This window comes from Mytilus edulis, chromosome 2 (assembly GCF_963676685.1).
Source record: "Mytilus edulis chromosome 2, xbMytEdul2.2, whole genome shotgun sequence".
NCBI classification, from domain to species: domain Eukaryota; kingdom Metazoa; phylum Mollusca; class Bivalvia; order Mytilida; family Mytilidae; genus Mytilus; species Mytilus edulis.
Window position 1 is genome coordinate 17,869,643 of NC_092345.1, and position 21,046 is coordinate 17,890,688.

At 31.1% G+C, this 21,046-nt stretch overlaps 1 protein-coding gene across 4 annotated transcripts; it reads right to left on the minus strand.

The window, feature by feature from the left end:
• Positions 1-2,591: 2,591 nt before the first annotated feature.
• Positions 2,592-20,878, minus strand: LOC139511609 (deoxyhypusine synthase-like). Of its 4 annotated transcripts, none has more exons than XM_071298513.1 (11): positions 20,844-20,878; positions 12,224-12,487; positions 11,515-11,679; positions 10,356-10,577; positions 9,653-9,739; positions 9,368-9,473; positions 8,897-9,000; positions 8,318-8,443; positions 6,470-7,894; positions 5,519-6,022; positions 2,592-2,699 (listed from the first exon to the last, which is right to left on the minus strand). In XM_071298513.1, exons 2-9 carry the CDS (start codon positions 12,416-12,418, stop codon positions 7,787-7,789), a joined length of 1,113 nt encoding a protein of 370 aa, XP_071154614.1. In that variant the 5' UTR covers positions 12,419-12,487; positions 20,844-20,878; the 3' UTR covers positions 2,592-2,699; positions 5,519-6,022; positions 6,470-7,786. The 4 variants fall into 4 exon arrangements, with proteins under 4 accessions (XP_071154614.1, XP_071154613.1, XP_071154612.1 ...); XM_071298512.1 differs by lacking the exon at positions 20,844-20,878 and adding an exon at positions 18,624-18,757 and having other exon boundaries at positions 2,592-2,717; positions 5,525-5,768; positions 7,282-7,894; positions 12,224-12,429; XM_071298511.1 differs by lacking the exon at positions 20,844-20,878 and adding an exon at positions 18,624-18,757 and having other exon boundaries at positions 12,224-12,429.
• Between the last annotated feature and the right edge of the window lie 168 nt (positions 20,879-21,046).

Here is a 21,046-nt window from a genome sequence, read left to right on the forward strand (position 1 = left end):
CTATGTACTGATTTTTATTGAGCACTACTCACTATGTGCATCTTCAATCATTTTACGTTGTTTCACGCTCATTAAAGTATGAAACAAGTGTACAATTAGTGATATATAACATATAAGTCTGCTGGATAATAACAATGGTACCTATCTCAGCATTCGTCGGGTAAAAGACAAATATAGGGTGCTAGCAGAAGGCAGCTTAAATGCCTGAAAATTGTCATTCAGGGGCAATAACTTCTAAAGGAGTTTGTTGGCAATTTTAACCATGTTGCCTTTTTAGAATTTCTAATCATGCTTTACAACATCTTTGTTATTTACATTTTCTCTCTCAATATTTTATGGTTTATGCGGGCACACATATTTATATACCCCCATTTGCATATAACATTTTAAAGAGACAGAACTCAAGACCGGTAAAAGTGCAATACCCACATTTAAACTTAATCTGAGATTTTTGGTTATAAGCATTTTGTACAAGTCTCATAACAATTGGTTTAGGCAAACTTAAGTTAAGATCCGAAACGAAAAATTTAGCTTATGATCCATTTGTAAAGGGGCATGACTCAAGGGTAAACGGACAGAAAGTCACAGGACATAAAGTCACAAATTTGATAGGACAAAAAGTCATAGGACAAAAAGTCACAAATAATTTGTTGACAATTGTTTGAATATATAACAAATATATCTTGAAATATTTACTTTTTGTTACATAAATTTATATTAAAGATAAGGAAATTTGTCATTATACTTAAAAAATTAAGATTTATTAAATTTTAAGCACGCAAAAGGTATATTTATTGGTACCATGAAGCTATTCAAGTGCCAAGCCACTTTGACAAGTGACAATTATATGCAATTATTTGATCATCTTTGATATTTTTTTTGATAAATTTTGTCTACAAAGTTGGTTTATTTACAACAGTTCAAGAAAAATACAAAGATTCTTTTTTTTAAATGAGGAATTTTTATTCAAAGAAAAAAATCTGAAAAAAAATAATTGTGACTTTTTGTCTGTGACTTTCTGTCCTACATTCGACCCAAGAACGGTAAAAGTGAAGCCACCATTTGATTAAAGTGAATCTGTGTTTTGTGGTTATAAACATTGTGTATAAGATTAACAACGTTTGATCTAGTAAAACTAAATTAAGAGATTAGAAAGCAATTAGGTGTGTATTGGCGAACATGCCTATAGATGTTAAAGGGTAAAACTTGATACCCATCTACTACGGCATGGGCGAAAAAATTATATTAAAACCATCTTTCAATGCCAATAACTCTGATAAGCAGTAATTTGAAAAATGTGGCCAAGTTGACTTAATCATAATAAACAGCACAAAGCTGCATTCGTCTCAACTCGGCCGATTCCGTACCCTCATAGAAGGAGAGTAGTGGATTCTACCGAGGATTGGCGAAAGCACAAAGCTGCATATAATTTGTTTTCAAAACCTTAATTAAGCATACTTCTGTTGTGAAAGACTTGAAAGTTTAAAACTTTTGTCAGTTCACTTATCCCATTGAATAACTACAACAGCTATTGTTCTCTGTGTAGTTTGATCACTGGGAAGCTCAAAACAATCTATGTATAAATATTGATTCACTCAAGGGGTCTTTACATCAGAAATAAACACATTTTTTTCTAAATAAAGGCAACAGTAGTTTATCGCTGTTCCAAAATCATAAATCAATTGAGAGAAACCAGTTTTAAGCATGACTCCATATATGTTCTTTTCATATATTTTATGAAGAGATGATACTGAACCCCTAATGGAAGGGATTGTACTTGATTTTTATATGATGTATACATAATCCTTTAATCTTTTTAATTGAAGTCTGAATCTGTCATGTCAGTAACAGTTAGTAGTCCTTCATTAATTTATGTATCATTGTCATTTTGCTTAGTTTCTTTTGTTACATATTCTGACATCGGACTTTTGACTTCCTTTGACCTGAGTTTTACGTTGCATATTGCTATGAGTTTGTTTATTCTACATTAGCTTGATGTATAGGGTGAGGGTTGAGATCTCACAAAACAGGTTTAACCCCTCTGCATTTTGGCACCTGTTCCAAGTCAGGAGCCTCTGGCTTTTGTTAGTCTTGTATGTTTTTTTAATTTTAGTTAGTTTACTGTAATTGCAGAAAATATTGCATGCATTTATTATTGCGAATTTGTCAATTTGGACTCGAATTCTATTTTAATTTTTGCAATATTGAAAACTATGCTGCTTAATTCACATAAACAATAGAAACATCATATTCTGAATTTACAGTATATGTTTTGGAGTTATTTTGTCTAAATAGTCCATGAACAACTTGAATTGCATTCCAAATTTCTTGTAAATGATTTGATGATGTAACCAGTTTTGCAGTTACACAATAAAAGACATCAATTAAAATCAAATATTTTTTGGCACCTCATTAGGCATATCATGTTACAAATATGTATCTCTTATAATTGAGATTTTTTTTTATTTTTTCAATTTTTGTATTTGTATTTTGTAAATGTCAGCTGGTATCATTTCTGTATGGGAATTTACACCAATAAAATTATTTGATTTGATTTGATTTGATTTGTTACATATCATAACAACATAAACTTTTCAGGCGTATTCAATTTAATAATAAAACACAGTAATGAATCTAAAACAATATGCAGAAATTTAATGTCAACATTGATTTGTGTACAATATCTTTTAAAACAAAGTCTATTCAAAATTTTTGCTCTGCAAAGTATTATTTCAAAAACATTGTCGGAAAAGAAGAAACTGTATTGCTGTTTTGTTGACTATACAAAAGCTTTTGACACTATTGATCGAATGAATGTATGGTTTAAATTGTCTAAAATTGGTATACAAGGAAAATTACTGTCTGTAATAAAGTCTATGTATTTAAATGTCAAATCATGTGTTACAATAAATGGGTTTTATACAGACTTTTTCAAAAATAATTTTGGTTTAATGCAAGGGGAGGTATTATCGCCCATTTTGTTTGCTTTGTATGTTAATGATTGTGAGATGGAGTTTATAAACAATAATTGTAAAGCTGTAGAGTTGAAAGAATTCAGTTTATTTTTATTAATGTATGCAGATGACATGGTCATTTTTTCGGAAACCAAAGACGGTTTGCAAGAGACGTTAAATGCATTGTATATTTATACCAAGAAATGGAAATTAACTGTTAACATTGATAAAACCAAAATTGTAATTTTTAGAAATGGTGGCGTAGTAAAGGATGAAGATAAATGGTTTTATGATGATGTACAAATAGATATTGTTAACAAATTTACTTATCTAGGTATTGTTCTTAATCTAAATGGAAAATTTGCTGTTGCACAAAAAAAAGTTGCAGAACAAGGTAGAAAAGCTATGTTTTGTTTATTTAGTAATATTAGACAATTTTCATTTAATTATGCAACGTTATTGTCATTATTTGATACATTTGTGAGTAGTATTGTATGTTATGGTTCTGAAATATGGGGTTTTCATAAAGCGCAAGACGTAGAAAAGATACATATTGATTTTTGTAAAAGAATTTTAAATGTTAAAACAAGTACACCGAATATCATGGTCTATTGTGAACTTGGAAGATTTCCAATGTTAGTAACCAGGAAATTATGTATATTTAAATATTGGATTAAAGTATTGAATAATAACAATTGTATATTACATGGTTGTTACAATTATTTATATGATATGTGTTTGAAGAATACAAATGACAAAAATAACTGGGTTTGTAATATACGAAAGGAATTGTTCCATCTTGGTTTAAATGATTTGTGGTATTCACAAAATTCTTTATGTAAAGATCATATTATTGTTATTAAACAGAGACTTTGTGATATTGTCAAACAAGAGTTTGATGCTACTTTAGAAAGTTCATCAAAATGTTTTTTGTATAGATATTTGATATCCAATTTTTCTTTGCAGTCATATTTGTGTAAACCCATACCCGAAATTTATAAAAAGTGTATTGTTAAATTTAAATTGTCATCACATAATCTAGCTATAGAGAAGGGAAGGTATTCCAATGTTAATAGAAACCTTAGAACCTGTACATTGTGTATTGATGATATTGAGGGTGAAATGCATTTTATTTTATCATGTCCATTATATTCTAATTTGCGTGAATGTTTTATTAAACCATATTATTGGCGTAAGCCATCTGTTTATAAACTTTTACAATTATTAAGCACTACTAATGTAAAAGACTTGTGCAACTTGGGAAAATATATATTTAGAGCACTGAAGCTCAGAAATGACTGTTTTCAGTAAAATGATTTGTAATTCATTTGTTACAAATATTTTCTATTTTGAATTATATTATATATGTTTTTATACAAAATTCTCAGAAATGATCCTGAATATGTTTAATTGTCATTTGTTCCATGTTTGCATTGTGTTCTGATTCTTTGTAAATATTTTTCGGGTAAATTTATTTCTGTTTGATGTGATGCTGTTCTAATCTTATTTTAATTGTCTGTTGTTTATACTGTATCTTTTCTTTGGTAATCTGTTATGTAATAGGGAAATGTGTGTTAACACCTGAGCAAACATCCAAACTCATATCTTTTTGCAAATTCTTTGACCTGACAATTAAACCATCCTGGTGTAACTTTCTGCACTATATTTCAATTTCGCTAATAAATGTGTCAGTGAACAAAATCCTCAAAGTCACACATAATGAGTTCATAGTAATTTCATAGTAATTTAAATAATTTAATTACCCCTGATTTCTTTCAGAACACCCCATTTGAACTCATGATATGTAAAATTAAGGATTTAGTGCTCACATTATTATCGACCTAATTTTTCCTGCTATAACCTATCTTGTAATAAACTCCTGGGAAATACTGTGTAGCAATGCCATTGGTATCCATGTTTGAATTAAACATAAATCATAATTAAATTACAACTTTTATTTATATATATACATCACAATTATAATTTGGCCCTTGGGGAAACTACTCAGCTAAAAAAAATTATTTTTTGCTCCATGCCTAAAGCAGGAGCCTAGCTATGTGCATACTGAAAGTATCAAAGTATAGACCCCTGGCTTGACATCACACCAATCCAATTGGAACGATGGTTCAAAATAAATGCATGAGGCTATCATTCCTAGAGGCTATCATGCCTATGAAGCTATGAGGAAGCCTTTAATGAGACAATGAGGAAGCCTATAAGGAGGCTATGAGGAAGCCTAGTAGCGTTGATGTTGAATTGGTGTTGGAATGAATTTGTATGAAATTTGACAGTTTATCCCCAGAAATTCTTGGGGAATGAGTGAAATTTTTGAAACAACCAGTAATAAAATTTCATAAATGTCCATAACACAGAATATATATTTAGAGCACTGAAGCTCAGAAATGACTGTTTTCAGTAAAATGATTTGTAATTCATTTGTTACAAATATTTTCTAATTGGAATTATCTTTTATATGTTTTTATTTTTTGTGTATTTAAAACTTCTGTCTGTTTTGTCATGATCGTATATTTTTGTAATATATATTTAGTATATATTGATTATACATGTACCTATATGTTGTAAAACATTTGGTTAATAAAGAATTGAATTGAATTGAAACTGATCAGATTTCATACATCATTAATCTGATAAAAGTCTAAAAGGTATATTTCATATCACTCCTTATCAGCTAGTCATGATTCAATCTTGTATGAAAGTTTTTACATTTATTTGTAAATTTACTTGTTAAAAAAAAAATCCCTTTGCATAACACTACATGACATAATCATAGCATATTGATTAGGGAAATGAATACTGTGAAAGTACTTTAATTTGTGGGTATCAATTTTCGTGGTTTGAGCAACATTTACATGATCATGGGTTTTTAAATTCGTGAATTTAAGTTTTCTATGAAAAAATCATTTGAAAATTGAAGCCATTCAGAAACGAAGGTAACAAATTGTCTGAATTGAAGGAAATGCAAAGTAAACATTGACCTGTCTAAATCGTTGTGACCACACTAATTAACCCGAGATAGAGTGATCATTAGATTAAAGATCATTAAAGGTGTTGATTAGAATGTAGGAAAAAAAGTCACAGGAAAAAAAGTCACGAAAAAAAAGTCACGGAAACAAAGTCACAGGAAAAAAGGTCACAGGAAAAAAAGTCACAATATATATTTTGTATGAAATAGTCATATGGTCTGCACATACATGTATTAATAGGAGAAAAACTCCCAATATAAATATTTCTTTTTTATGAAAATGGTCATTTGGTTGCACATATATATAAATATGTTATGATTATTTTTGTTTAATATCTCTTAAGAAGGAGATGCAAGTTAAACAGCAACAATTTTCTTCAAGTTGAAATAAAATAAGAAATTCAGTATATATTTCTTAATATTGACCACATGTTATTTTGAATTTTGAAGATAAAAATCCTTCAATTTAGTGTTAAACAAACAACTCATTGCCATTAACAATAGTGTAGTATTTATAAAGATTGTTGATAATTAGGTCATAAACATGTCAGCTAAAGAAAACAATTACATAAACAAATGCTATAAACGTATCTTAAATCGTAAAATATTTTTTTATTAAAAGCCGGCCCAGCATGAAATTATTATTTCCTGTATGTATGAGAGTTATGAGTATATAAAATGAACACTTTATCATAGCATATCAATACCAAAAATCTGTCTTTCATCAATCAAAATATTGTTTTATTTGATTTAAATATCAAAAATTGTACAGTTAAGGTTTTAAAGATTAAATGGGTCTAATCCTGCCTGCAGTTGTAGTTCATAGTGCATTTGCCCTGTGACAACTATAATAGTATTCTCAGATTTGGCGATGTTCAATATGTTCTCTAGATCATATCAGAAGTCAAACCTACATGGGGATATTTCCATGTCTTTATTTTGACAATGGTAGTTTTTTTTCGTTGGACACTTAAATTTGTGGATAAAGTCATCCACGAAAACCAAGAAAATTGGTTCCCCACGAACAAAAGTACTTTCACAGTATCAAAATTAAGAGTTGAAACAGAATTGTGTTAGACAATGAAAAGAATGTGTCCATAGTACATGGATGCCTCACTTGCACTGTCTTTTTCTTTGTTCAGTAGACCATGAAATTGGGGTAAAAACCCTAATTTGGCATCCATTTTAGAAATATCATATCATACGGAACATTTGTACTAAGTTTCAAGTTTCGATTGGACTTCAACTTCATCAAAAACTATCTTGACCAAAAACTTTAACCTGAAGAGGAAGATGGACGGACGGAGGGACAGATGCACAGACCAGAAAACATAATGCCCCTACTACTATATCTTGGATGGGACATAAAAGTTCTATAAAGCCTTATGCTCATATTATCTCTTTATAGCACAGCAAAATAATAAAACATTAAAACCAATTTAGATAGAAAATTTTGACTTTGAATAACTCTTTGCAGCAAACTAATCAGTTATCGATTAAATTTTTTTGGGGATTAAAATGGAGATTACATGCATAATATGCTCCTCTGAATGTTGAACTTATAAAGTTACAACAAGGTCTGGTTTTGATACTCTTTCCAAGGAGGAGAATATCTTGAAGACTAGTATAATGTATCCCTTTTCTTAGATGGAAAAAAAAGATTTAACAACAGCACTTCATGTCACTTGCGATCTAGAACTTTCTTTGTCTGAAAAGCATCTTGATCCCTGTCAGGCCATGTTCCAGAGTAAGACCTCTGATTCTGTACTGAAGACTATCATCTTATCATGGGATAGTTTAGACCCAGCTTGTTTAGCTTTTGGATGACAAGATATGATTATTATGGTGACTATGGTCTTTGTTCATTTTGAGCTTTAAGCTCCTTAAATTCTTTTTCCCTCCTCGCAAATGTTTCTGCCATTATCAAGGGAAATATCAATGTTGCCTCTCCATAAACCTACAAAGTATAAATTTCAACTTTTAATTTTGATCAAATACAATAAACAATTTATTATAAACAGTTAGCTTGAAAAAAAAATCAGCTTTATATGATGGCAAGTTTATACTGTCACATTTCAATAATAACTTTACCTATAGAAAATAAATTAACAAATTTAAATGAAGTTTATTCTTCCATATATTTAATGATCCTTTGTCATTGAGTGTTAATTATGCTATTTGGATATTTTTCAAGCATGACAAGTAAATATCAGGTCTTTTTTTTTATTATGTGTCTTTTAACATTATGCAAAATTATCTAAAAATTGGTTCTTTGTTGTAGGAATATTTTGAAAGTTCCTTCATACCATCCAACATATATTTTAATGGAACAGCCAACACTTAAAAATACTTTTTCTATATGAATCCTTAACAATCCTACCTTAGCAGGTGTAGCTGTCTTTTTAATCTTTCCCCAGGATATTGCTTCATCTGGCCTAGCCCCAGAATCGCTCCCATCAAACTCAGAGGCTGTGTTGATAAATACACTAAAATCGGCTCCATTTCTCTGTTAAAATAACCACACATATTGTTCATAAACATCTCAATAGGAACGATATTGTCAACTTATAGATTATATGAGAGTTTGTTCGGAAACATTTGAACATTAACAGAGCTGTGATTTTTTTTCAAAGGCCACATGCTTCATAAAAAACTAATCAACTGTATATGTGCAAAATGTTTATCCATTATAGCAATAATACATCATAAACAACAACCAGCTTTTTATTATGGTTAGAAATATTTACCCAATATGATCATGATGATAAAAAGTCAGTTTAACAGGTTATTAAATATTCAATATTCAATATTCTTAATGTGACTTTGATGTTATATAGACAGGAACGCACATGCACAAAACAGGATCAACAAATAGTTGAAGTTGTATAAAAGCTAGACTTTCTTGTTCTATCTTTTTTGGGGGATTATACTTAATATCTGAATCTGCACTGTTACATACCATTAAATTAGCATTACATATATGATGTTTGATCACTCCACCTCCAATTATTATCATTCCTGTATTCAAGGCATAAACTGCTTGGTTGTTAATTCTTTTTATATCTGAAAACACAATACAGGTGTAGCCATTAAATCAAATATTCACAAAATATTAGTTTTCCTCAATCCAAGCAAATTGTGACCTTTGAAAAACAGTTGAAGTTGCAGTAACAGAAAACAATCAGATCTGTTTTAGTTGTGTCTATGTATCATATTTTTACTCATGATCAGCTTCTTAAAGACATGTTCAGTTTGCCTCTAAAATTGAAATTTTTACAAATTCAGTTGTGATAAGAAAAATATCAAAGTAGTTCTTTGCCATCTACTGGATTTTATAAACATACCCTCTACTAGTCCAATGACATTTTAGTGCTGGATTTTTATACCATTTTCATAGATCTTTGACATGTCTTTAATTTAATATACATACCTTCAACTAGATCTATAATAAGTCCTGGGTTTTTGTAGGAGTGGAAATAAATCATGTCACCTAAAGATCCATCTGTTAAAGCTGGACAAAAAACTGGAATGTTGTTCTGAAAAGTAAATATTCAAATAAATAAATGAACAATTTAACTGTATATGTTCATCATAGCTACATTCTACTATCTAGCAGATATGACAAAAAGCTAAAGACACCCTTATTTCTAAGGACTTATTCATAAAGCATCAATATTGGCCCTAAAATTTTATTTAAATCCAATATGATACTGACCTTGTGTGTCCAGTAATAAACAGATTCTGGATTGTCAATCTCTTTCCCTAGTCTATCGATTACCTTAGATGGAGTCCAATGAGTGCCCTGAAAATATATCTCAATTTTAATGCTGCTACCTCCAGTAAAAATATTTAGATAAGCCTTACTTATGAATGTGATATAGAGAACATGATCTTATTCATTAGTTGTAATTGGTGTTTAAGTAGCTTTAATTTATAGTTTAGTAGTTACTAAACTGGTGACAAGGGATGGCATATGACCATATATGCATGCTTCTAGGTCAGATGAGCCAAAAGATCCAAGATATATAATATATAATTTATTCTAAAAACAAGAGTGTGTCCATAGCACACAGATGCCCCACTAGCACTATCATTTTCTATGGACCGTGAAATTGGATTCAAAACTTTTATTTATATAATTTGGCAGTAAAACTAAAAGATCATATCATAGGTAAACATGATTACTCAGTTCCAAAATTAAACCTGAAGTGGGACAGAATGAATGAACAAACAGACAGAAAAACATAATGCGCCTATGTGGGACATAGAAAATTAGTAAAGAAAAAAATATACTGTTTGTACGGAAAAAACAGTATATTTGATTGTTAACAGATCTAGGTGATGAAGAAAAATTCAATTATTTGCAAAAGTCAAATATTTCACTTTGGTTTCATTCCAAAATGTCTTTTCAAACTGACCTCTGTTTTCTGTTCCTCCAGCATTTTATCTAAAATTGGCATCAACCAGTCTTCAAATTTACAGTAGTTGTCATTAGGTACTAACAAGTTGCCAATTCTATTTATACCCCTGTCTCTAAGATCTCCTCCTTTGTACTTGTTGAAATCACCGAGGTAAGTGGGAGCTAAACATTTGATAAAATCTTCCTCTATACCCCCTGCTGTTGTTACTATACAATCAACCTGACAAAATAATTAGTCTTTATCATTATGAAACATGATGTATCTCAAAATATTGAACTTATTTATTTGTAGTTAGTGCTGAAATACTAAACTTACACACTTCAAACGTAAATCCACAAAGAAGACTTCATGTAGGAAAAAATTATGTTGTTTTATTCTGTCTTTTTTTTATTTATGATTCATTTATTTCTTTATATTTTTGTGTCTTGCAGTCAATTAGAAATAGCCCTACTGGGTACTGGACAAAAAAAAAACAAAAACAAAAGTTATTTGAAAAGCGTACATGCTCCAGTTTTTAATGCAGTTCTAATATAAATACCAATTTTGTATGATTTTGCCTGTTAATAAAAAGTTTAATTTGTTGACACTTTTTAATAAAATGGATACCATCTTTCAAATGGTTGAAGATTGTATATTTGATTCCAGGTTATTGCACCTTTAACCTGTTAACTTATTAATTTGGGGATAGGTTGGGAAAGGTCAGCACCTCTGATTTTGTCATATGTATGTTTTGATTAAAAGTAAGACCATCAAAGGTCATTTGGAAATAAATTCTTATAGTTCAATAAGGAACAAGTATGGTTTTTTTTGTAATCAGTTCGAAACTGATAAAAATTCCGTTAAAACAACAAATTTCCTTGCCTTTTTCAGCTTTTTCTGTTACGATAATATGAAAGAAGACAACCAACCCCAATAACTTGAAATAAGAACTTAATGTTACTCAGATAATCAGTAAGCAAAACAACCCCAAAGTTTTCGTAAAAAATTATCTAAAATATCAAATTTATTATTAAAACATAACAAATATATCTATAAATTTGTAAATATTAAAACAAATGTTATTATACCCAAAAATACATTATTTTCCTTACATGACAGAAGAATCAACAGTAAAGTTGAGAAAAGGATGTAGATGTCCTCTCCACAACATACTTACCATATTATGTTCTGCAAGGTACCTAAGCATCTCACGGACACCAGTAGAAATCATATTGGAGGTAAAGCCAAGAAAAATAGTACAGTTACTTCTTTGTCTGTTACATGGGTTGTCATAGTAGTCTTCCTTCTTTTCCTCAGGTATTCCTTCCATCTTTTTATCAATCTGAAAGAAGATACAGGTGAAATATTTGAAATCATTCCATGAATATTCCATCAATCAAAAGTAAAAACTTTAATATATCATTAAAAAACAGACTTTTAAAATTGTTCCTCATAGGATAGTTTTTCACATACCTATATAGAAATTTGCTATAAAACATGTTATTTTATTTTTATATTTTATTACATTAAGCCAATATCATAATCAGTCTAGAAACAAATCTAACTTGTTACTTTAAAATCTGTCCATTTGTTCCTATTTCAAATATTTATCATTGTCATGATTTACTAAACAATAAGATGTTGATGCAGTATATCTTTATGAGGGAGCACCTCTGTTGTCTCATGGCAATGTGCTCGCCTACATATATGGTGAGAATTGGTTAGTTCAAAAGACATGTAAACTAAAATTAGGAGAAAGAACAAAGACTGGTCTTGTCAACTCAGAGTCGGAATATTACACCCTAGTAATTTGAAAAGAGGACATTGCGAGCACATTAAAAGTCTTTCTCAACCTGTCAATGTATCAAATTCTTATATGTACAAACCATTTTATTTATTTCCTCTACAGCTTTACCAAAATTAGTTGCCTGAAAACCACATCTCTTATAAGACTCCAATAACTGATGATAGTTGACACCATTGTTGAAATCATAACCTTTCACAGTTTCTGAGCCTTCTGGCATAGCTCCACTTTTGACCAAAACAGCATCTGACACTAATTGAGGAAGCTGATTTTCCATTTCTAGTTAGTCTGAAAAAATAAATCATTTATAAATGCATCATAAATACATTGTACATGTACAATACTCCTAATTTTATTTTTATTTTTTGAGAGGAGATGTTTACATGTAACTTCTGTGTCTGTTCTATTGCTACTTGACATGTAATTAATATACACTTGTATCTTATAGAAAACATAGTATTTACATGGACGGGTATACGTAGTCTCCTTACTCTGGACATCAGAAAATTGTTAAAATACACATGTCACATCCTTAAATAATGGACAAGAACCAAATTATTCAAAATAAGCTTGAATTTATTTAGAGTTAAAACAGACTGATTAACATGATAAAGATCTCATATCAAATTCCTAAATTTTCTGAGCTTGACCGTCAGTGACATATATCATTGTATATGGCATATCTATCTTTGAAAATAACAGGTAATTTCTAAATGTCATTTTATCCAATTCTCTTGTAAGATGGTTTCTCATTATGGTCTGTGACTGTTTATCAAAATCACTGTAAGTTAATTTAACATATTAAAGGAGACGAATAATAGTAATAAAATCTTACCAAATGACGTAAATGGTAATTTTTTCTGGTGCAAGCAATCAAAACTGAGAATGTAACATTATGTTTTATCTTTAAAATCAAGATGTAATGGATAATTATTTGAGACCTATGGTAAATAAAGTTGAAAACATGATGAATCACAATAAAATTTTAACCAAATAGCATGATTAGATGCTAATGGTAGCCGATAATGACTGTTTGAAACTTGACTATTTCTGTCAAGTGGAAGCAAGACAACTGGTCTCATTGGCAGACTTGCCAACTATCCCGATTTTGGCGGAATCATCCTGATTTTCATGCCTCAACTCGATTCTCAATACTGGCATCGCAAAACAAGTGAAATTCCTGATTTTCACAAAATATACCAGAAAAAAATTATTGGATACTGATTTTGAAGTTTTTCTGATCAATTTCCATAAATCTGTAATATGACCCTATGGCTATGCTATAAATCAACGGTCACAACAGGTGTCCTAATTTGTTGTTTCAGGTAATCCGTTTATCTGATAGGTTATAAAAATCTTCTAATTTTTTTAATTTGTAGACAGAATCAGTCAGTTGGCATTTCATCATCATACAATCACAATTTGCAATGTTTTCCGTAGTTTCAAGATAAAATAGTAATTAACTGAAAGACGAAAACTGTAATGAACTCATAACATGTAAGAAAGCAGTGTTGATCTTAAAATCCGTTTAAAATTTTGAAATCAGACATGATTCTGTCCAGGTCCAATTTTAAAATCGACGCCATTTTGTATTCACTTTTACTGTGAATAAGCCTCCGCCTGTAAGAGCACCTCTTAACACAAATTTTATCCATTTTCTCTTAAAATTAATACTGATAGACTAACTCCAAATATTTTTCATCTTTCTAAATTTAATGAATTTAGGACATTTAGGTTTAGGTCTTTGGAGGGGGGAAAAGGGGGGTCTTCACTTTGTATCTCATTAATACTGATAGACAAACTCAAAATCTATCTTCATCCTTTTCAGTTTAGGACATTTACTTTATGATTTAGGGTGAGTTCTTTTGAGTCATGGTGCAAAGGTAAGAAAGTCTTTCGAGGGGGAAAGGGGGGGTCTACACTTTGTATTAATTAAATTTAAAGCCATTTTCTCTATTCTCAAGTACAAGAATCATGCAAATATAAGAAATCAAGGCTTATTAGCTCATGTTCAGTGCTACCAAAAGAAGAATGAAGAGATATGAGACTATTTGAATAGTAAACCAGATGCTCCGCAGGGCACAGCTTTATACGACCGCAGAGGTTGAACCCTGAACGGTGTATGGACACAACATTCAAGCTGGATTCAGCTCTAAATTTGGATTGTGATTAAATAGTTGACACAGCATAGGTTTCTGACACAGAATGAATGTGGTCTAATGAACTTAAAATATTTTTTTTGCCTTTGAGCAAATCACTATGCTGTGGAATATTAATCTTCTCAAAAAAATGTTTGAAGAAATTTTCTTTTTATTCATGAAATCTGAAATGAGAAAAATTTAACCCCCCCCCCCCCCCATTTTTTTTCACATCCCCCTTTCCCTTTTTCCAAAACTGATCTCACTTCAAATTTCTATAAAGTGCATGTTATCACTGAATGGTAAAGATTGTTTTAATTTATCAGTTGGGGTAGTAAAAGTGAATATACATTGATATACATTGCATATTGTATAAAACAATGATTTAAGTTGATTCAACTACTATTCTGGACAAAGAAAGATAACTCCAATTGAAAATTTCTTGTTATTGCACAATATTGTGCAATTAGATATTTCTTGCTATTGCGCAATACTGTGCAATTGAAAATATTTGCTATTGCACAATACTGTGCAATTGAAGATTTCTTGCTATTGCTGAATACTGTGCAATTGAAAATTTCTTGCTATTGCACAATACTGTACAATTGAAGATTTCTTGCTATTGCTGAATATTGTGCAATTGAAAATTTCTTGCTATTCCACAATACTTAATATAATAATTTTGGATCCTGATTTGAACCAATTTGAAAACTGGGCCCATAATCAAAAATCTAAGTACATGTTTAGATTCAGCATATCAAAAATGCCCAAGAATTCAATTTTTGTTAAAATCAAACTTAGTTTAATTTTGGACCCTTTGGACTTTAATGTAGACCAATTTGAAAAACGGGACCAAAAATTAAGAATCTATTAGATTTGGCATATCAAAGAACCCCAATTATTCAATTTTTGATGAAATCAAACAAAGTTTAATTTTGGACCTCAATTTGGACCAACTTGAAAACTGGGCTAATAATCCAAAATCTAAGTACATTTTTAGATTCAGCATATCAAAGAACCCCAAAGATTCATTTTTTGTTAAAATCAAACTAAGTTTTATTTTGGACCCTTTGGACCTTAATGTAGACCAATTTGAAAACGGGACCAAAAATTCAGAATCTACATACACAGTTAGATTTGGCATATCAAAGAACCCTAATTATTCAATTTTTGATGAAATCAAACAAAGTTCAATTTTGGACCCTTTGGGCCCCTTATTTCTAAACTGTTGGGACCAAAACTCCTAAAATCAAACCCAACCTTCCTTTTATGGTCATAAACCTTGTGTTTAAATTTCATAGATTTCTATTTACTTAAACTAAAGTTAGAGTGCCAAAACCAAGAAAATGCTTATTTGGGCTCTTTTTCGGCCCTTAATTCCTAAAATGTTGGGACCAAAACTCCCAAAATCATTCCCAACCTTCCTTTTGTGGTCATAGACCTTGTGTCAATATTTCATAGATTTCTATTTACTTTTACAAAAGTTAGATTGCGAAAACCAAGAAAATGCTTATTTGGACCCTTTTCAGCCCCTAATTCTCCCCAGTGTTCTCCCCAGAAATTTTGGATAGCATCACATTTTGCGTAAAAAAAAATAACTGTATTTTTTTTTTAATGTCATTCGTCGCGTCGAGTTGATGCTCTATTTCCTTTATATGTTTTAGTTTATATTGTTCAATTCATAACTGAGAATACAATTAAACTATAACAACAAAAACAGTTGTTTCAGTTTATGTTTTCTTTATTCATTTATAGTTACAGAATTATTTTTTTCCTCTTGTGCCAAATAAAAATAAATATGTGCTTTCAGTTACCCAACAATAAGTCAAATGAATGAATGGTTCATTATAGTGCAACCTGTATATATGTTCCAGACCGTATGAGTATTTGGACCGTACGCGTACGGTCTGGACCGTATGCGTACTTTTTCAAAATACGTATACGGTCGGACCGTACGCGTACGGTCTGCTGACTAATATTAAGAAGTTGGTCAAGTTTATTAGATACAAATATATATAACAGATCAACATAACTTATATCTCAAATTAATATAAAAAGTTCAATAGTAATTGAAATAAAAACTTAATATTTTAACTATTTAAAAAAACACGCTTATTTAATCTGTTAATCTCCTGTATTTAGCATGTCAGTAATTCATTAATTGAAGCCCAGTATGCTCATTGAAATTGAAGTTATCGGAAGTAAACATAATGTGGGAGGACAATTGTCATAGAATATTTAGGAACTTTACAAAAAAAATGCATATGCAAAGGAACATGCATGAACAAAACATGTTAATGTAAAAAAAATATGACGTTCCTTGTGGATAGCAAGACTAGTGTCACCTTGGGCCAGAGTAACAAAATAGGATTCAGATATACAATTAAACAAATATTTAATGTCAATTGTTCGCTTATTCACTTCATCCATCTATTTGTAATAATAACAATTTGTATAACTAAAAATAAAGATTTTGATAAATATTTGTTTTTAACCCATATGATCTCAAAACATGTCTGGTCAGCTGGACCGTACGCGTATACACATACGGTCCGACCGTACGCGTATGGTCGGACCGTACGAGTATACGTATACGGTCCGGACCGTACGCGTACGGTCCAAATACTCATATGGTCTGGAACATATATACAAAACTAAATATCTAGTACACAAAATTAACTATTTTTTTTATATTATATTATGTAAAGATAAAGTAGCAAAAGTAGCAAAAATAATATCAATTTAAAACTTTTTTTATCATGTTTATGAAATTCATTGTTTCATGGCACTGAATGAATTAGTCCCAGTTGTTTCTTATCTTTACATCAAAATGATATGTATTTTCAACAAAGTTATCTAACAAATAGTCTATTAATGCGTAGTTTTCTGTATTGGTATATCTTTTCTGTCTACCGTCCGTCTGTTGTCATTATCGCGAAAATGCGGATTTTGTCATATCTGGTCCGGTTCCGATCCGTAGTTTACACAAAAATGTGCAATGGCGGCCGTAGAAAAATTTACGAAAATGAGCCCGAGAATAAACATTGGTTGACAAGAGATTGAGAATGAATAAGACGCTTTTAATGCATTAAATGGATTAAACATAGACTTAAGCCAATAATGATAACTTTTTAAAGAAGTATTAAACTTAGTTTAGCTCTAAACCAAAATTCTCGCTCTCGTATTACCGGAAGAGAAAGAAAGTAATTTTTGGAGAGATGCACAAATAAAGGACCTTTTAAAAAAAAAAAAAAATCGTTTCAATCTTTGAAATTTCGTATTACAAAACGTAGATTTCGAAATGTTTTGTGATTGCATTTTTCCATGTCGAAATTGGTGATTGCAGACACGTGGTATTAGTCATGTCACAAGTGGCAGCTTAAGATATTCGCATCCAAACAGTTATCACCCTGAGGGCAATTAACACCTAGCTATTTAATCTCTTAATTGCCTTTAGTGTCCGACTTAAAGGGATTACAATTAAAGGTGATATAATTTTTATGATCATAATCGATAATAGATGAAAGTTCAAAATTAAGGACAAGTAAAATAGCATCTTCAAAATAATTATAGCGTTTGCGGGAATAATTATAGCGTCGCGGGACTTATTATAGCATCACGGTGAAAAAATATAGCGTCGCTGTACCGCGACGCTAAAACGGCCTGGGGAGAACACTGGACCAAAACTCCCAAAATCATTCCCAACCTTCCTTTTGTGGTCATAGACCTTGTGTCAATATTTCATAGATTTCTATTTACTTAAACTAAAGTTAGATTGCGAAAACCAAGAAAATGCTTATTTGGACCCTTTTCAGCCCCTAATTCCTAAAATGTTGGGACCAAAACTCCCAAAATCAATCCCAACCTTCCTTTTGTGGTCATTAACCTTGTGTTAAAATTTCATAGATTTCTATTCACTTTTACTAAAGTTAGAGTGCGAAAACTAAAAGTATTCGGACGACGACAACGACGACAACACCAACGTGATACCAATATATGACCAAAAAATTTTCAATTTTTGCGGTCGTATAAAAATAGTGGACACAGAAACGCAGCAAATAAACGTTACCCTTAAAATCTGGTCACACACTAAATCCCCCATGGAGATTTACAAAAGTTGGCAGTGATCTGCACTGTCATATCAGCCCACAAGTAGTTTTAACAATGTCAACAGGGTGAGATAGCAGACCTTTATTTAACAGGATTTTAACAATTGTTGAAAATCGGGCGAGTTATCAAACCTCAATTAGTCGGGCGATTTGGAGTGGGGTGATTTGAGTAGGGCGAGTTGTCATGCTTGGTGAAGGTTTATGAAAGTTGTCAGCAATCTATCTAGATCCTTACGTGTCTGATATCTTGAAATCTGTGATAAAGTCCTTTATTTAAATCAGGGAAAACTATAACGTGCGTTTTTCGTCAATAGTGAGTGTGGTGCAATTTTATTTTTTCAATGTCAATATTGTTGCTGACCATACAATTAAACAAATATTTAATGTCAATTGTTCGCTTATTCACTTCATCCATCTATTTGTAATAATAACAATTTGTATAACTAAAAATAAAGATTTTGATAAATATTTGTTTTTAACCCATATGATCTCAAAACATGTCTGGTCAGCTGGACCGTACGCGTATACACATACGGTCCGACCGTACGCGTATGGTCGGACCGTACGAGTATACGTATACGGTCCGGACCGTACGCGTACGGTCCAAATACTCATATGGTCTGGAACATATATACAAAACTAAATATCTAGTACACAAAATTAACTATTTTTTTATATTATATTATGTAAAGATAAAGTAGCAAAAGTAGCAAAAATAATATCAATTTAAAACTTTTTTTATCATGTTTATGAAATTCATTGTTTCATGGCACTGAATGAATTAGTCCCAGTTGTTTCTTATCTTTACATCAAAATGATATGTATTTTCAACAAAGTTATCTAACAAATAGTCTATTAATGCGTAGTTTTCTGTATTGGTATATCTTTTCTGTCTACCGTCCGTCTGTTGTCATTATCGCGAAAATGCGGATTTTGTCATATCTGGTCCGGTTCCGATCCGTAGTTTACACAAAAATGTGCAATGGCGGCCGTAGAAAAATTTACGAAAATGAGCCCGAGAATAAACATTGGTTGACAAGAGATTGAGAATGAATAAGACGCTTTTAATGCATTAAATGGATTAAACATAGACTTAAGCCAATAATGATAACTTTTTAAAGAAGTATTAAACTTAGTTTAGCTCTAAACCAAAATTCTCGCTCTCGTATTACCGGAAGAGAAAGAAAGTAATTTTTGGAGAGATGCACAAATAAAGGACCTTTTAAAAAAAAAAAAAAAATCGTTTCAATCTTTGAAATTTCGTATTACAAAACGTAGATTTCGAAATGTTTTGTGATTGCATTTTTCCATGTCGAAATTGGTGATTGCAGACACGTGGTATTAGTCATGTCACAAGTGGCAGCTTAAGATATTCGCATCCAAACAGTTATCACCCTGAGGGCAATTAACACCTAGCTATTTAATCTCTTAATTGCCTTTAGTGTCCGACTTAAAGGGATTACAATTAAAGGTGATATAATTTTTATGATCATAATCGATAATAGATGAAAGTTCAAAATTAAGGACAAGTAAAATAGCATCTTCAAAATAATTATAGCGTTTGCGGGAATAATTATAGCGTCGCGGGACTTATTATAGCATCACGGTGAAAAAATATAGCGTCGCTGTACCGCGACGCTAAAACGGCCTGGGGAGAACACTGGACCAAAACTCCCAAAATCATTCCCAACCTTCCTTTTGTGGTCATAGACCTTGTGTCAATATTTCATAGATTTCTATTTACTTAAACTAAAGTTAGATTGCGAAAACCAAGAAAATGCTTATTTGGACCCTTTTCAGCCCCTAATTCCTAAAATGTTGGGACCAAAACTCCCAAAATCAATCCCAACCTTCCTTTTGTGGTCATTAACCTTGTGTTAAAATTTCATAGATTTCTATTCACTTTTACTAAAGTTAGAGTGCGAAAACTAAAAGTATTCGGACGACGACAACGACGACAACACCAACGTGATACCAATATATGACCAAAAAATTTTCAATTTTTGCGGTCGTATAAAAATAGTGGACACAGAAACGCAGCAAATAAACGTTACCCTTAAAATCTGGTCACACACTAAATCCCCCATGGAGATTTACAAAAGTTGGCAGTGATCTGCACTGTCATATCAGCCCACAAGTAGTTTTAACAATGTCAACAGGGTGAGATAGCAGACCTTTATTTAACAGGATTTTAACAATTGTTGAAAATCGGGCGAGTTATCAAACCTCAATTAGTCGGGCGATTTGGAGTGGGGTGATTTGAGTAGGGCGAGTTGTCATGCTTGGTGAAGGTTTATGAAAGTTGTCAGCAATCTATCTAGATCCTTACGTGTCTGATATCTTGAAATCTGTGATAAAGTCCTTTATTTAAATCAGGGAAAACTATAACGTGCGTTTTTCGTCAATAGTGAGTGTGGTGCAATTTTATTTTTTCAATGTCAATATTGTTGCTGACCATGGAATATAGATTTGCCATACGTTAAGCGTATTGGTGATAAAGAGTTAATCTCTAACAAAACGATAATTTTATGTTGATGTTTTAGATTGTAGGATTATTTAATAAGAAATTGAAATAATAAACGATAATAACTATTATAAATTTCGATTTTGATACAATATTTTAAATATGATTTCTAATAAAAATCTGTAACTTCTGAT

What these genes read in the sequence shown, in the direction of transcription:
- LOC139511609 (XM_071298513.1), bottom strand. Translation starts at nt 12,418, where the DNA reads ATGGAAAATCAGCTTCCTCAATTAGTGTCAGATGCTGTTTTGGTCAAA. An exon ending in TAGAGGAAATAAATAAAATG is followed by an intron (nt 11,680 to 12,223) that starts GTTTGTACATAT and finishes ATCTTCTTTCAG; the next exon opens with ATTGATAAAAAGATGGAAGG. An exon ending in TATGTAATGCTAATTTAATG is followed by an intron (nt 8,444 to 8,896) that starts GTATGTAACAGT and finishes TTATTTTAACAG; the next exon opens with AGAAATGGAGCCGATTTTAG.